The sequence below is a fragment of the Callionymus lyra genome, chromosome 1, assembly GCF_982586985.1.
Source record: "Callionymus lyra chromosome 1, fCalLyr1.hap1.1, whole genome shotgun sequence".
Taxonomy (NCBI): domain Eukaryota; kingdom Metazoa; phylum Chordata; class Actinopteri; order Syngnathiformes; family Callionymidae; genus Callionymus; species Callionymus lyra.
In genome coordinates, this window is record NC_141818.1 from 19,776,716 (window position 1) to 19,791,672 (window position 14,957).

The following is a 14,957-nucleotide window of genomic DNA, read 5'->3' on the forward strand; positions in this document are numbered from 1 at the left end:
CATGGATAAAGACAGGAAGGTTGAGGTAAGTTGTTGAAATATGTTTCAAAATACCTGTTTGCTCAAATATTCACCATCTTAACCACTATTTTAGCAGAGCTCCAGCTAACATGCTTGAGCTGGTTTTGCTATCATGCTTAAATTGAAAGTTGACTTTAATTACTTTTTGGTGACTTTATTTATAAATTTTGTTTTTTAGAAATTGACAGTACAAATAATATTTTAATTATGAAATGTGTGTTTTGTAACATATAAAACGAACAAACAAATGGAACATGTTAGCTTTTAGCTAGCTAGCATATGTCCAGGTATCTTATTAATATTATTTAACAATTCATTAATTATAATTAACATTAATAATTAACAGTTAAATAAAAGTTAAATAATGGCTCTACAACATTTTAATGTTATTTATATTATTTACATAAATATATGATTTAAAATGTTCGTTTACTTTTAAGGTTAGCATTGAAGTGGAAAATTCACACCAAGTGCTGAGCGCTCGCGCACGCGTCTGTGCGTGTGCGCGGCCTGGAGGAGGAAACGGGCGACAAACGGCGTGATCGATGTGAGCAGCAGCACCAGTTTGTAAAGAAGCTTCCAGAGAGGACGAGTTCCACACTTTTAAGAGATTAACGTTTTCTCCAAGACACCTCCATCTCAGCAGGTAAGTCGACTTTTGTTCAACTAACGCCATCGGTGTGAAAATGCAAACTTTTTAACGGCTACATCATGTTAATATAGTCATTTCAAATGTTTTATTCCCACATAAAAACATTAAGTTAATTCATTCAATAAACATTTATTTTTTAAGTTTATTTTATTGCTTTAATTATTGTTACCACAGTCGTTAATGTGTGTTGAAAACTAGGGTAAAATAGTTTATCTGATCTCATCCTATGATCCATCACTAAAGATACGGGCGCTGTATTGAGCGCGTGTGCGTCAGAGCAGTTCAAAGATGTCTTATCTTCTAAATCCCCCCCTCGAGCTATTGCTGTATAAACTCTAAAATCTAACGTCAAACTGGCCCTGTATCACTATTTCCATTTCACTCTCTTCTCGGTTTCGCTTTGTGAATTGTGGTTTCACCCTTCAGTCAATAATTCCATGGAAGAAGTGAATATTTCATGATGCTTCAGACGCTTCTGAGGATCTGTCTGCACCTAATGGATGTTTTTTTATGAAACAATTCTTAGTAGGTTTTCAGTGCGTGTAGCACTTTATTATGCTCGCAGGACCTCAGTTCCAAGAGAAAGAATGTGAATTCTGTCCTGGAATTCCTACTCTGGGGCAAGTCTGAGAAAAAGAATTCTAGAGGGGACTTAAGTGAACGACCATCTGGTGTGCCTGTGTTTTGGGAATACACGAACACTTACTAGATTCCCAGGAAAAACCTGAATGCGATATGAATATGACGTTGTCCATATTACTTTATTGCAACTTCATTATAAAAAGTATATGCTTAAATATGTTACAATTTAGTTTTTGAATCCTAATAAAAACATATATGTGGTAATCCTAGTTGCTACTAACTTATAATAACCAATAATACTAATAATAATAATGCACAAATGCTCCTTCCCAGGTGCAAAACAAATAGACTCAAGGACTCATTCATTCCTCGGGCAATTAAATTGTACAATTCTGAGCTCGGGGGCAGGCGTGGAGTAAAAGTATCATGATGTTCTGTTCTATTGTTGAATTTCCCCTCGCGGGACTAATAAGGGATTCTAATAAATAAATGTTAGTCTTTGTATCCTTTGTCTTTGTTATTATTCTCTATATATATTGTTCTTTCTCTTTATTTCTCTTTGTTCTTGTTCTTATTTTATTTTGATTTATTTTTTATGAAAAATTGCTGTATTTGCTGTGGCTAATTGGAGAAAAAAAAAGAATTTCCTGAAGGAGACCTCCTGAGGGATCAATAAAGTTCTATCTAACCTAACCTAACCTAATACGGTGTTTATTCATGTGTCTTTAAGATAATGGTAAAAAATATGATGTAACTATGATTTTTTTTAGTTAAATAATACTATACTAGCCTGGATGCTAACCATGTTTCCCATATATATCTAGTGGTCGTTAACTTGTGTAAGTTAGAAGCGAGGAGTTTATTTTAAAAGACACTACCTTGCTTCTTGCATCAACCGCTTCCTCTTTTCATGAGCACTTCCTGTTACTACATGTGGCAGCTCACAATGTCTCACTGACTTGCTGGTTGGCATCTTCTCAGCTCTGGATAGGTTGGTGTGGAGAGGCTGCCGAAGGGAAAGCTCGGAGGGACCAGACGGAGGCGACGGTCTGAGGAGACGAAAGATGGCGACACCTACAGTGTCGTGAGAGTTCCTCGGCTCTGTCAGCGGCTGCCAGGCTTCAGCTATGGTCTTTGAGGCGAGGCTTCCATCCTCCTTATTAGTGACATCGTCTCCCCTCTCATCATGCTGGATGATCCCATCACCTCTGTCATTTACATCATCCTGGAGCTGATGATAGCGGTCTTCTCCGTGCTGGGCAATGTCCTGGTCTGCTGGGCCGTGGCCCTCAACAGCAACCTGCAGAACATCACCAACTTCTTCGTGGTGTCTCTGGCTGTGGCAGACATAGCCGTGGGCGTCCTGGCTATTCCCTTCTCCATCGCCATCAGCACTGGCTTCTGCTCGAACTTCTACGGGTGTCTGTTCATTGCATGTTTCGTGATGATCCTCACCCAGAGCTCCATCTTCAGCTTGCTGGCAATAGCCATGGACAGATACATCGCAATCAAGTTACCCCTCAGGTTAGTGCACTTTAACAGTTTTTTTCTGAACGACATTAACAAAATATACCGGTTCTGCTCTACTTCTCCTCACATGTTTTGATGACTATTTGTTTTTCAAATATCTTTATTTATCTCTAAGAAAACACCCAGAGCACCTAATCCAGCCTCAAATCCCATAGACACAACATTGTATTGAGACATACTTAAAAATAATTAGCAGAAAATGGTATTTTTCCCCTTAAAATCCATATCAGTTTCAATAGATTCCCGCAAATTAGCACTCAAGATTATTTGTTGACATTCATAATCTCTTTTTGCTTCCTGGAAATAAACTGAAACTGAACTGAAACTGAAAACCTCCTCTTACATGGCATTTTACCAGTTGTTGGTTAAACTAGTATTGGATAGTTGTTTAAAGTTCCACATGTAATGAATGAGATAAGATGGTCGTGGAAGTTATACCAGTGTAGGAAAACTGTGAGGAATACAGAAGTAATTCAAAGCAACATCGGAGGTATTATCTCGCCGCTCACTTCATATCGTCTCATTTAAAAAGCTTGTAAAAACTCAAGGAAATAATCTGTCACACTATAACGGGAAGTTGTGTCTTTTAAACACAGCACCTCATAGCAACCCAAGTACTCTACACTTGTTTGTCTGTTTTCAGCTAATCATCATTCTTCTGCTAGTCATGTGCGTTGGGGTCCTGGGACATCCTCACCCCTGATATAGCCTTACGTTTTATGTCTCAAAATCTGAGCAGTGATGACCTTTGAACCTCCCACAAGAACATGTCTCCCCTCGGAGTGATCAAACCAAATTAACTTTAATTGCTTTAGCAGACTTCTAAATCTTACTCTATTACTTTAAACTGCCATAGAAGAAAGCAACGTTTGATTTAGTGTTCCAGTACATACTAGTGTTGACAGAGATTTAACCTGTCATGTGCTCAGATGCTGCCAGACACAAAACGACTGCTCTCGTCATATACAACCCTGAACTCAGCAGCAGCACGACTGAGCTTCCCGTTTTCAAACCACCACCAGTTATCAGCCGGCCCTCCCACTGATGCCGAGGCTTCCTTCGCTGTTCGTTAGATGCATCCCTGATGACGGGGAGCTTGTATTTGCAGCGTCAACCTTTTGCTCTTTAGCATCAGAAGAATGTGGTAGAAAAAAGGCAAACATCTCAGCTGCTCTCCCACACTGTGCTGCAGGGATACTTAAAATAGACTTTTCTTAAAGGCTTGTTTGTTTGTCCATTTTGCCTGAATCTCTAGGACAAGATGGATTTCCACGTCCATAATTGTTAAATTAGAGATGAGTGCAGAGGATTCTCAGTTTTTTCCACATTAAATTTTCCACAAAAATATTAAAATGTGTCCCAGAATATGACAAAGTAAAATAGTTCAAAAAAAGTGGTTTCGGTAGGTAGGTAGGTAGGTGGGGAGGTAGGTGGGGGAGGTGGGGAGGTAGGTAGGTAGGTGGGTAGGTAGGTAGGTAGGTATGTAGGTGGGTAGGTAGGTAGGTAGGTAGGTAGGTAGGTAGGTAGGTAGGTAGGTAGGTAGGTAGGTAGGTAGGTAGGTAGGTAGGTAGGTAGGTAGGTAGGTAGGTAGGTAGGTAGGTAGGTAGGTAGGTAGGTAGGTAGGTATGTAGGTGGGTAGGTAGGTGGGTAGGTGGGTGGGTAGGTACGTAGGTAGGTAGGTAGGTAGGTAGGTAGGTAGGTTGGTAGGTGGGGATGTAGGTAGGTTGCTACTGTAGATTGGTTTGTAGTTAGGTATAAGAGAAAGTCTGACCCTTGTGTTTGAAATTCATTTCAGGTACAACAGTTTGGTGACAGGCCAGCGTGCAAGAGGCATCATCGCCATCTGCTGGATTTTCTCCATCATCATCGGACTGATCCCCATGATGGGCTGGCATAGTTCTCCTGACATCGAGGACAGGAATTGCACCCAGGGACTAATGAAGTGCATGTTTGAGGCGGTGATGGTGATGGACTACATGGTGTACTTGAACTTTTTCGCCTGTGTGATGATTCCTCTGCTGCTCATGCTGGCCATCTACGTGTGCATCTTCATGGTCGCACGTCAGCAGCTCAAGCTGATGGAGATGAAGGTGCTCGGCGGAGAGAAGTCGCGCTCAACACTGCAGAAAGAGATCCAAGCCGCCAAATCCCTGGCTATCATCGTCGGGCTGTTCGCTGTCTGTTGGCTTCCTTTACACATCATAAACTGCTTCACCCTCTTCTGCCCAGAGTGTGACCGCCCTCCTCTTTGGCTGATGAATTTCACCATCCTCCTCTCACATGGCAACTCTGTGGTCAACCCCTTCATCTACGCCTACCGCATCAGGGAGTTCAGAAAGACATTTCAAAGGATAATCCACCGTCACATTCTGGGCCGACAGGAGGGGTTGGATTGTAGCAGCGCGCACACCTCCACATACAATAGCGTTACAGACTCTGTCCGGCTGAATACCAACCACCTCACTATGGATGTTTTCACTGAGCACAACGGCAGCAGCTGCGAGAACGCAGAGGGCTTCTGTCCAATAGGCAGCCAACTGGTGGCCATTTCCCAAACACCTCTTTCCATAGTCATATGTCACTGTCCCAGTGTGGTTACACTGAAGCCCATCAGAAGCTCTCAAATCCCCGTCTGCCGCCCGGGACTGTGCGAGGCGCATCAGCAGTGCCGATCGCTGCCAGAGTCGGGGGAAGACACTGAAAGACCAAATCTGAGGTCATCGCAGCTAGCAACGCTGTTTCAAAACCGAAGCATAAAGCGCTGTTCAAGTGAGCTGGTGAAAGTGTCCTGACACTGAGTTATCGCAATTCTTTTTTATCTCTCAGATGTATTGTCACACTTCCACAACACATACCTGTTGTTTCTACACAAGCGAACGCTGGCCTTTCTCTGGCCATCTTTTTCCTATTGTTACTATTGTTTCAGGATTGTTTTTTTCTGAAAATGATTCGGTGAATTCACATTTGTTACTCTTAACAATGTTCCTCCCTGATGTTAGCATGAATCCTGGAGGTGAGATGGTTAGCTATGTATGTTAGCATTCTATGAAATCAGAACCGTAATAATAGACACTGATCATCTTTGGCAGCTATCAGAGTGAAACTCTGTCCTGAGAATCGAGCGTCTTGATTTAAATGCAGTAAAACCAAAACGCAAATAAAATTTGGATTTCAAAGTATGATTTTGTCTGTGGCTCTATTGAAACTGAGGGGTCATGTGTGTGTCACCATAAAGTTAGTTCAAAAGAAAACTGACCCTGAGTGAAGGTCACCATCTTTCAATTCTAATATGAGTGGTATACGTTTTTACAGTCAATTGAAGTAAAGATTGAATATTAAAGTTACCCTTTGAATCCCCTCACTCCTCTCCAATCTGATATTCTAACATGTGTCTGTTTTCTCAACACTGGTTTGTTATCAGTTCCAAAACAGCCACAAACACTTTTGAGCATATTGTCCTGGAGGATGTTGTGGATAATAACAAAAAGGATTGTGATAACCTATGTTCTTTAAATTTGAAGAAACATGTTTTGGTGGCTAACACTCCACTGATCCAACAGGTTTATTTTCTAAAGTAATTCATCAAAATGATTTCTATCAGAATTTAATGAAAGTTGAAAAGAAATCATAAATGTGGTTATTTAGAAAGTGTGTCGTGATGAACGTTGCTTTTATTAAAGCATTTGCAGAAATGAACCTAATGTTTACCTTAAATACAGCGAGCGTGATCCAAGAAGTAAACAGAAAACCAGTGATATTCTTAGTTTCTATCAAATGGCCATAAAACTAGATCCTTTCAAGTGTTTCGTCACGGTAACAGTTAATAAACATGTACTTAAACAGGAAATTATTTGGACAGAACTCCGTGAACTTATTTTCCAGCACGTGTTCCTTCAAGGACTCTATATATGGTTTCAACAGTATTAATGTTCAATAAACACATTTATTTTATCACAGTTACAATGATCCACCTTAAAAAAACTGCTTTGACAATGTCCTTGTTACTGATTTTTGGTAAATGTACGTACTGTGTATTTGTTAAAGTCTCTAAACCACATGGTAACTACTGCCCGATTAAAGCAACAATACGTAACATGGCTTTATATTTTGATATTTTTTTCCGATTATGATTGACTTGATTTTGAGCAATCGTGGCTTGTGTATCATAATATATAAATATATATATTAACTCTTTAGACCAGCACAGTGTGACCAAAAAACTGGGTCAGAGGCTCTGTTTTTTTATAAGAAGTGCTGAGAGACTTTTTTAACTTACCATGAAGATGACACCATTAATGGACCAAACATGAATCTGTATCTTGTTTTGTAAACAAATGCACATGCGGTTTCAGAGAACTCAAATGTTGCAGTTACACTGTTCTGACATCAGGGGGAACCAAAAACAACATTTTAGAACTCGAGTTTTGTGTCTTTAACCTTCTCTTTCACTCTCGCTGATACTATTCTGCAACAGATCACCCATTCCACCACGTCTGCACTTTCTTCTTTGCCTCTCCTGATCTGTGTGCATTACTCTGGAAGGTTAATCACAGACTACAGACTCAGCAGCCTGACGCTTTTATCATCATCTCTGGGGATTTTAATCATGCCAACCTGGTCTCTACACTGCCTGCTTTCCACCAGGCGGTGGATTGTCCCACCAAGAACAACAGGACAAGGATGTGTACAGAGCCAAACCTCTTCCTCCACTTGGGTAGTCTGACCATAACCTGGACCATCTACAGTCATGGTACACCCCTCTGGTGCAGAGACAGACCACTCGGACAATCAGGAAGTGGACACCAGCTAATTTACTCCATGTGTGTATCCTTTTAGGTCTTTGTGTTTTGCTCCTTTGATATTTGCTCTTTATGATCTCTTTGAACTTTGCTCTTTTTATTTGCACTTGGTTCCTTTTATTTTCGCTTTGTTCCTGATCTTGCATTGATGAACCTTGCTCTACCTTCTATTGTCTGCTGTGTACTGGAAATAGAATTTCCAGAAGGAGATCTCGAGAAGAATTATTAAACTCAATCTAATCTAATCTAATCCCATTCTCCAAAAAAAACAAAAAAACTTTCAAAGTCCATATTCCAGCTTTATTATATTTTTGGACAATTATTTTTGTGTTTTTTTTTCTTGCAAGAAATATATCAGCTAAAATCCAATTAAAGGTTGTTTATTTTGAATATAATTTATCATTAATGTTTGTTAGTTCGATACACTGAAAAGATTCTTTCCACAGAATACTCAAATAAATCATTAAAAATGCCTGTTAATGAACACAACGAGAATTCACAGTAAAAAAAATGGGAAATATAAATATTCGAGTTCACTATAATCTTGTCTGAAACGGTTTAAAAACATTTCCAGACCTCCAAAATAAGTGTGATGCATGTTTGAAAAGCTTTTTCCATCATAACAACAAATCAGTCAATTGATTTGTTGTTCACATTATAGTGATCCAAGATGAGCGTCCTCAAATATTTGAATAGTTGTAGTTTTACAATGATCAGAAAAGAGTGAATATAAATATATAGATGAGATGTAACATATAATTCATCTAAATATGATTTAGATCAGTTGTTATTGTACATGATAAATCAATCACTCAGAGAGTCCTCTGGTTCTTTTTGTGTTTCCATATCAAAGCATGAGAAATGTTATTTTGGGATGTTGTTGGCCAAACAGACTCTCAGAGGATTCATTTCCCAGCTTTTATCATTTGCTGTTCGGCTCAGGTTTCAGGATGTCAGACTGGTCTTCACCGGGAGAATTTCCCTCGACTCAGACGGCTGCGTGACAGACTGATCATGTGATAATGACACACTCTCTATCGAGTGATGTCCAGACATTACAATCTGTCTTTTCCAAAATAACCCAGAGTTCTTGAGTAATTTCCTAATACAGACCAAGCCCCGTCTAGTGATGGTCCAATGAAGCTTCATGAAGCAGTGTCATTATTTTCAGGGACCACTAGATGGCAGTCTCTGCACTATTTTCCTTTGTTCTTAACAACTGTTCTAATGAAACATCACATAATTTTTAAACTGATGGCGCCACCTACTGACCTTTAAACTCATGACACTGCTTCATGAAGCTTCATCAGACAATCACTAGCCCTGTCTACTTTGTACAACTACAGCCATTAAAAATAATCATTAGTTTCCCAGGTCATGGAGGACATGTTTCTGTCCCAGCTAGGTAGGGGGAGGCAGAGGACTCCCTGGAAGGGTAAGCATGGTAGACATAGACAGACAACCACTCAAACAGTCAGTTTTAGAATCAGCTATTGTTTTGCGGATGTGGGAGGAAACTACATCCTCAACAAAACCCACACAAGCACAGGGGTGAAGTACAAACTTCACACATCTCAAGTTTTGCACTCTGGACAGAAAAGCTGATTTTAATTTCTTATTTCCAAATCTTGTGTATAACCAAATGTAACTTCCATTCCTGGGATCCAGCTGTGGAGACGAGGGGCCAGTTTGCCCAAAACTCCTTGGAAACGAGCAAAGAAAACAGCTCAAAGTGTTCCCCACTTTTACAAGAGGGAATAAAGAGGAGGTCGGTCGACACAAAGACGAGTGTGTGTTTTCAAGCAAGTGTCAGCTTTTCTCTGGCGCTGGAGAGGGAAACATCAGGAGCAAGTCATGTTTGTCACCGTCCTGTTCGGAGGTGAGTCTCCACTCGTAGTCTCTATCAGATTCAAACCGTCAGCTCGTGCTTCTCAGACAACAGGCTGGAGATGTTGAATCTGGACTGTAAACTGATGCACTTCATCAGACATTTGAAGGAGAGATGTGGAGTGAAGCCAACTGGTGAGTCAACCACAGCTGCACGTGTGCATTTATAAAACTAATACTTTCATATTCTAGAGCCGTAAGAACACTTTAATATACACTGGCAAACATCTTCCCTTAAATTTCATTTTCAAACTGAACATACTGACAATTCTTCTATTTTTTCGCAGATAGGGTGGAGCTCATGGACCGCAAGGGGGCGCTGATGAATCTGGAGGGGAAGCAGAACAGTCCGGATCGGACCAGCAGCCTTCTGGCTGAGAGTCAATACTACGCGCTGCTACGAGTCTGCAGTGAGTCTTGTGTTGTTGACATGTATGTTCTCAGAGGGTTAGTCACGTGTTTGCCTCGAAGTGTTCAAACTAATTATGAATACAAATATCATGAAGTTACCAACTATAGTGAGGAAAATAACTTGTAGAGTAGGTCAGAGGATCAGATGAAGCCAAAACATGAAATCAAATGTGGTTATTAACCGGATATAAAGAGACCACTGTATGCAACTTAATCATTTAAAGTTTCGAGTTCTTTTAACACACACACACACACACACACACACACACACACACACACACACACACACACACACACACACACACACACACACACACACACACACACACACACACACACACACACACACACACACACACAAAAAGGATTCACAAAATACAACTCTGTGCATAAAAAAAGTTGTATTTTGTTTCTACAGGATATTAGAAATTCATGTTCATGTTTATTTCCGCTAATTGTTTTTATAAAATAATTTTTCCAACATCTCATTTATTATATTATACTCTACGTTTTACATATTTACCATTATATTTACTTGACCTTATTTCCTACTGTTTTATACCCCCTTCACCAAAAAAAGTATTAATTTTGTTAATATTCTTTCTAGTAATATTACCAAATACATTATTATTCTGATGTTGCATCATATTACCAAATGGTAATATTACTAGAAAGAATATTAACGAAATTAATACTGTTTTTTCTTCCTAATAAATGTGCAACAATTTTCATTTTTACTTGACAAACCTGTTTCTACTTCTTCGTATCAGATTCAAATAACTCTTCAAATAGATTTTTTTTTAAAACTCTGAATAGTTCATATTTTTTTTTAAATATATATTCTTCCTTAGGGTGAAGACATGATAATACTTGATGCTGATGAACTGAAAGTTATATGAAGGTTTAATTTCAGGAGATGAACCCACAGGAGATCCTAGATATGTGTCTCTTCTGAACTCCAGCCAAAGTCATCCAGAACTGATTGGTAAACAAATCTATCAATAATAATAAAGCCAGTTGTGTAACTTAACAATCACCTATAGTCTAAATGTTTTTTTTGTTGTTGTTTCAGAACTTCTGAGGAAACTTTCACAGGGCAGGCAGCGAGACAAGAAGTTCACGTCTGTAAAGAGCAGACTCAGGAGAGGCTCCAACAATGTTGCACATAAACAGAGAACAAGATGTTCTGAGAAATATTTGAAGTTATTAAATGGCCCTGAATCATAACAGATGATGCAGATGGCAATATTCTCTACCATATGATGCAACATCAGAATAATAATGTATCTGTGAAACTTTTGAATGTTTCGTTGCTGCAAGAATAGTTTTTCCACCATAAATAAATTAGTCTTTTATTTATTTATTTTTCATCTTTAGTTTTTTTCCCTTAACATTTCTTACCAGAATAACATAGATATGGAAGTTAACACTTTAAGTTGAACTCTATTAAAATAATAAGTAAGTAAGTAAGTAAGTACTTTTTATTTGTATAGCACTTTTCCAAACCAGGTTAACAAAGCGCTTAAACAATCAAAACAATATTCAATGAAGTATATACTTTAAAGGTCAAGATAAAACTGATATCACAACAGGAGTTCCAGAAAATCAAGGAAAATCCTGAACAAATAGAAATGTCTTAAGATGTTTCTTGAAGGAGTCAGTAGACTCCATCAAGCGCAAAGAGAGAGGAAGATCATTCCAAAGCTTAGGAGCAACAACCTAGAAGGATTTCTCTCCTCTGGTCCTGAACCGTGTTTGTGGAACCATCAGTAGATTCTGATCCACAGACCTCAGAGCCCGAGCTGGGGTGTAAGGCTGGATCAGATCAGTGATGTAAGGAGGAGCCTGACCATGAATAGCTCTGAAAGTAAGAACCAGAATTTTAAAGTTGATCCTGAAATAAACTGGAAGCCAGTGAAGAGTTTTAAGGATCGGAGAAATGTGAGTTCTTCTACTAGAGCTGGTCAGAATTCTCGCTGCAGAGTTCTGAATCAACTGCAGGTGAGACAGCTCCTTCTTGTTAAGACATGAAAATAAACTGTTGCAGTAGTCCAGGCGAGAAGACACAAAATAACCATATTATAATAATTTCAAAATATAAATACAAAATTATTATAACCCAGAATAATTATTATATAATAGTTACTGGTTGGTATTTAATGTTAAGGCACATTTATTTCATACATGATGTTTATATTATATCGTATGTATATTTGTAAACAACAGATTGTAGAATAAAGGGCATCGTTTCCATTTTGAAACGTACAAGCATTAGAGTTTTGAATGTTATGCATATTTTAGAATGTACAAATACTTGTTTTATGTAAATAAAACAAATATTTAATGTGAATGTTGTTAATCATCTTTTTTTTCCAATTCAAATGTATTTAATATGACACAAGAAAAGTATATAATACTCAAGCTGACGTGATAGTATTTTTCCAAGCACGTCTTGTCAACAGCCTTCTTCCTAACTTTCTAATTCCGTCAGAAATAATTCGAGTCAAACTTTGGCGCCGATAGTTTGCCGTAAACAAACAGAAAGTGAGTTTCGACACAAGGATCTGAGCTTCATGTGAAACAGTGACAGAGTTACTGACCTCTTCTTTTCCCTTCCCTGTACTCTGCCGACATGTCCGCCTGCGAGTTCGAATCCCTGGAGAAAAGTCTGGAGGCTCACCTGCCCGAGGACGAGCTGAAGGAGGTGAAACGCATTTTGTTCGGGAGGGAAACTCAGTGAGTGCAAACACTTCCAGAGAAACTTTTAAAAATAAATATATAAATATGAGCTGCTACCTGTAAATAATTGTTCGTCCGCCGGACTGGACTTTGTGCCACTTCACCTTTAACCAGCAGTGAGAATGTAAAGCTCAATGTGTTTTTTAAAAATGGATAAATGCTGAAATATTTTAACAAGGAATCTGGAATATACACAGTATCCAAACTGCAAAATGGAGCATTAATAGATCCCACAAACCTGCATAAATAAATAAAATAAAAAATATGAATTGGGCAAAAGGGGCAATGCTTTTTAACCATCCACCCCGGTAGATCCACGCATCCAGATAAATAACATTGTGTTCCAGGAAGTTGCAGCTACCATCATGTGCCGTGGTGGCGGCATCCGAGCGTAACTTTGAGCTGAAGGGTTACAAGTTCGACGCCGCTCATGAGCAGCTGAGGCAGCCCCGGAGAGTCCGGGTGGGACTCGTCCAGCATCAAATTGTCCTGCCCACCCAATGCCCGATCCTGGAGCAGGTCGCCGCCATGCAGGGCAGGATGGCCGAGGTGGTGGAGGTGGCGGCCATGTGCGGGGTCAACATCGTGTGCTTCCAGGAGACCTGGAGTCAGTTCTGAGCCTCAGATCTCCTACATTAGACGAGCTCTCGATAGTTCTTAACTTCCTCTTGGTCTCCGCAGCGATGCCCTTCGCCTTCTGCACCCGAGAGAAAGAACCCTGGACAGAGTTCGCCGAGTCAGCGGAAGAAGGGAGCACCACCCGTTTCTGTCAGGAGGTGAGCCAACATGTCCGACGGTCACATGATCTGTTGCGATCAATGCCATTTTTTTCATCAGCTGGCCAAAAAATACAACATGGTGATAATCTCTCCAATCCTGGAGCGGGAGGGACTCCACGACACGCTGTGGAACACCGCGGTGGTCGTCTCCAACTCTGGACAAGTGCTGGGCAAGACCCGGAAGAACCACATTCCCAGAGTGGGAGACTTTAACGAGGTTGGTAGTACGTCTTGCTCGGGAGGTCTCGGAAACAACCCAGTGATCCTTCGTCTTCATCTCAGTCCACCTACTACATGGAGGGAGACACGGGTCACACGGTGTTCCAGACCCAGTTTGGAAAGATCGCCGTCAACATCTGCTACGGTCGCCACCATCCGCTCAACTGGTTCATGTACAGTGTGAACGGCGCCGAGATCATCTTCAACCCGTCCGCCACCGTTGGTTCCCTGAGGTAGGAGACGTTCTCTCGATGAGCTTGAAGGTCCGTCGTGTTGGTCTGGAACGTTACGGTGTGTTTTGACAGTGAGCCCATGTGGCCGATCGAAGCTCGGAACGCAGCGATCGCCAACCACTGCTTCACCTGCGCCATCAACCGCGTGGGCACGGTGGGTCGATTCTCCTGCTGGTCGTAATGGGTGGATGAAGCTTCATGAAACACTGTCCTAGAGATCAGTAGGTGGTGCACACAGTTAAAAATTGACTTGAGTAGAAGGAGTTCAAACCACTTTATTTTAGAGCAGAGAGTGACATCTTATGGTTTTTTTTTTAAATAATGATGCTTCATGAAGCTCCATCAACCCATCACTACACCTCACCTGTAATTTTAAATTCTTATTTGCCCTCTCAGGAGCGTTTTGAAAGCGAGTTCACGTCTGGTGATGGAAAAAAAGGTGAGTTTCATTTTTAACGATTCGTTTGTTTCTCAATGTTGGTTCTGTTATCAAAGCCTCTGACCCATTGCAGCTCACCACGATTTCGGACACTTCTATGGATCCAGTTATGTTGCTGCTCCCGATGGGAGTCGCACTCCAGGTCTCTCCAGGACCCGCGATGGACTTTTGGTGGTGGACCTGGACCTGAACTTGAACCGGCAGATCAGCGACAAGTGGAGTTTTAAGGTGAACACGGTTTCAGAGCACTCTAGATGACACTAGTGAGGGGTTGATGGAGCTTTAGTATTTAGAGACCAGAAGGTGACACGGTTGGTTTAATAATGATGTGAGGTTTCACTAGAATAACTAGTGAGTGACGTCTAGTGGTAAATAAAGACGCTGCTTCATGAGGCCTTTAACAAACACTTAACAAAACCACATTGTTTTTTAACCGATCACAGCAGCTTCATCACGATGAGTCAGCTGGTTTATGAAGGTGCCAACATTTAACTTTGTTATTTAATTGCAGATGACTGGCAGATACGCCGAGTATGCAGAGGAACTCTCCAGGGCCGTCAGGCCGGACTTCAAACCCAACATAGTCAAAGAATAGAAATCTGTCTGGGTGAAGCTCAATATTAAACTTTCTTGAGGATCAAAACCCTGTCACTTTCAATTTATATT

The 14,957-nt window shown here is 40.4% G+C and overlaps 3 protein-coding genes across 3 annotated transcripts; all 3 read left to right on the forward strand.

The window, feature by feature from the left end:
* The first annotated feature begins 548 nt into the window (after nt 1-548).
* On the forward strand, nt 549-6,832 carry adora2aa (adenosine A2a receptor a). Its single transcript, XM_087796533.1, has 3 exons — nt 549-667; nt 2,237-2,779; nt 4,581-6,832. Exons 2-3 carry the CDS (start codon nt 2,442-2,444, stop codon nt 5,575-5,577), a joined length of 1,335 nt encoding a protein of 444 aa, XP_087652659.1. The 5' UTR covers nt 549-667; nt 2,237-2,441; the 3' UTR covers nt 5,578-6,832.
* Nucleotides 6,833-9,430: 2,598 nt separating this feature from the next.
* c8h22orf15 (chromosome 8 C22orf15 homolog) lies at nt 9,431-11,411 on the forward strand. The gene is made up of 5 exons (XM_087806180.1): nt 9,431-9,463; nt 9,520-9,606; nt 9,759-9,881; nt 10,796-10,867; nt 10,955-11,411. The coding sequence occupies exons 1-5, from the start codon at nt 9,439-9,441 to the stop codon at nt 11,107-11,109; spliced, it is 462 nt and encodes a 153-aa protein (XP_087662306.1). The 5' UTR covers nt 9,431-9,438; the 3' UTR covers nt 11,110-11,411.
* Nucleotides 11,412-12,426: 1,015 nt separating this feature from the next.
* Nucleotides 12,427-14,934, forward strand: upb1 (ureidopropionase, beta). Its single transcript, XM_087796534.1, has 9 exons — nt 12,427-12,618; nt 12,969-13,228; nt 13,303-13,397; nt 13,459-13,617; nt 13,683-13,852; nt 13,925-14,006; nt 14,249-14,291; nt 14,365-14,519; nt 14,803-14,934. The coding sequence occupies exons 1-9, from the start codon at nt 12,515-12,517 to the stop codon at nt 14,884-14,886; spliced, it is 1,152 nt and encodes a 383-aa protein (XP_087652660.1). The 5' UTR covers nt 12,427-12,514; the 3' UTR covers nt 14,887-14,934.
* Nucleotides 14,935-14,957: the final 23 nt, after the last annotated feature.

What these genes read in the sequence shown, in the direction of transcription:
- adora2aa (XM_087796533.1), top strand. Translation starts at nt 2,442, where the DNA reads ATGCTGGATGATCCCATCACCTCTGTCATTTACATCATCCTGGAGCTG. An exon ending in GCAATCAAGTTACCCCTCAG is followed by an intron (nt 2,780 to 4,580) that starts GTTAGTGCACTT and finishes AATTCATTTCAG; the next exon opens with GTACAACAGTTTGGTGACAG.
- c8h22orf15 (XM_087806180.1), top strand. Translation starts at nt 9,439, where the DNA reads ATGTTTGTCACCGTCCTGTTCGGAG. An exon ending in ATGTGGAGTGAAGCCAACTG is followed by an intron (nt 9,607 to 9,758) that starts GTGAGTCAACCA and finishes ATTTTTTCGCAG; the next exon opens with ATAGGGTGGAGCTCATGGAC. An exon ending in AAGTCATCCAGAACTGATTG is followed by an intron (nt 10,868 to 10,954) that starts GTAAACAAATCT and finishes TTGTTGTTTCAG; the next exon opens with AACTTCTGAGGAAACTTTCA.
- upb1 (XM_087796534.1), top strand. Translation starts at nt 12,515, where the DNA reads ATGTCCGCCTGCGAGTTCGAATCCCTGGAGAAAAGTCTGGAGGCTCAC. An exon ending in GCCACCGTTGGTTCCCTGAG is followed by an intron (nt 13,853 to 13,924) that starts GTAGGAGACGTT and finishes GTGTTTTGACAG; the next exon opens with TGAGCCCATGTGGCCGATCG. An exon ending in GCGACAAGTGGAGTTTTAAG is followed by an intron (nt 14,520 to 14,802) that starts GTGAACACGGTT and finishes ATTTAATTGCAG; the next exon opens with ATGACTGGCAGATACGCCGA.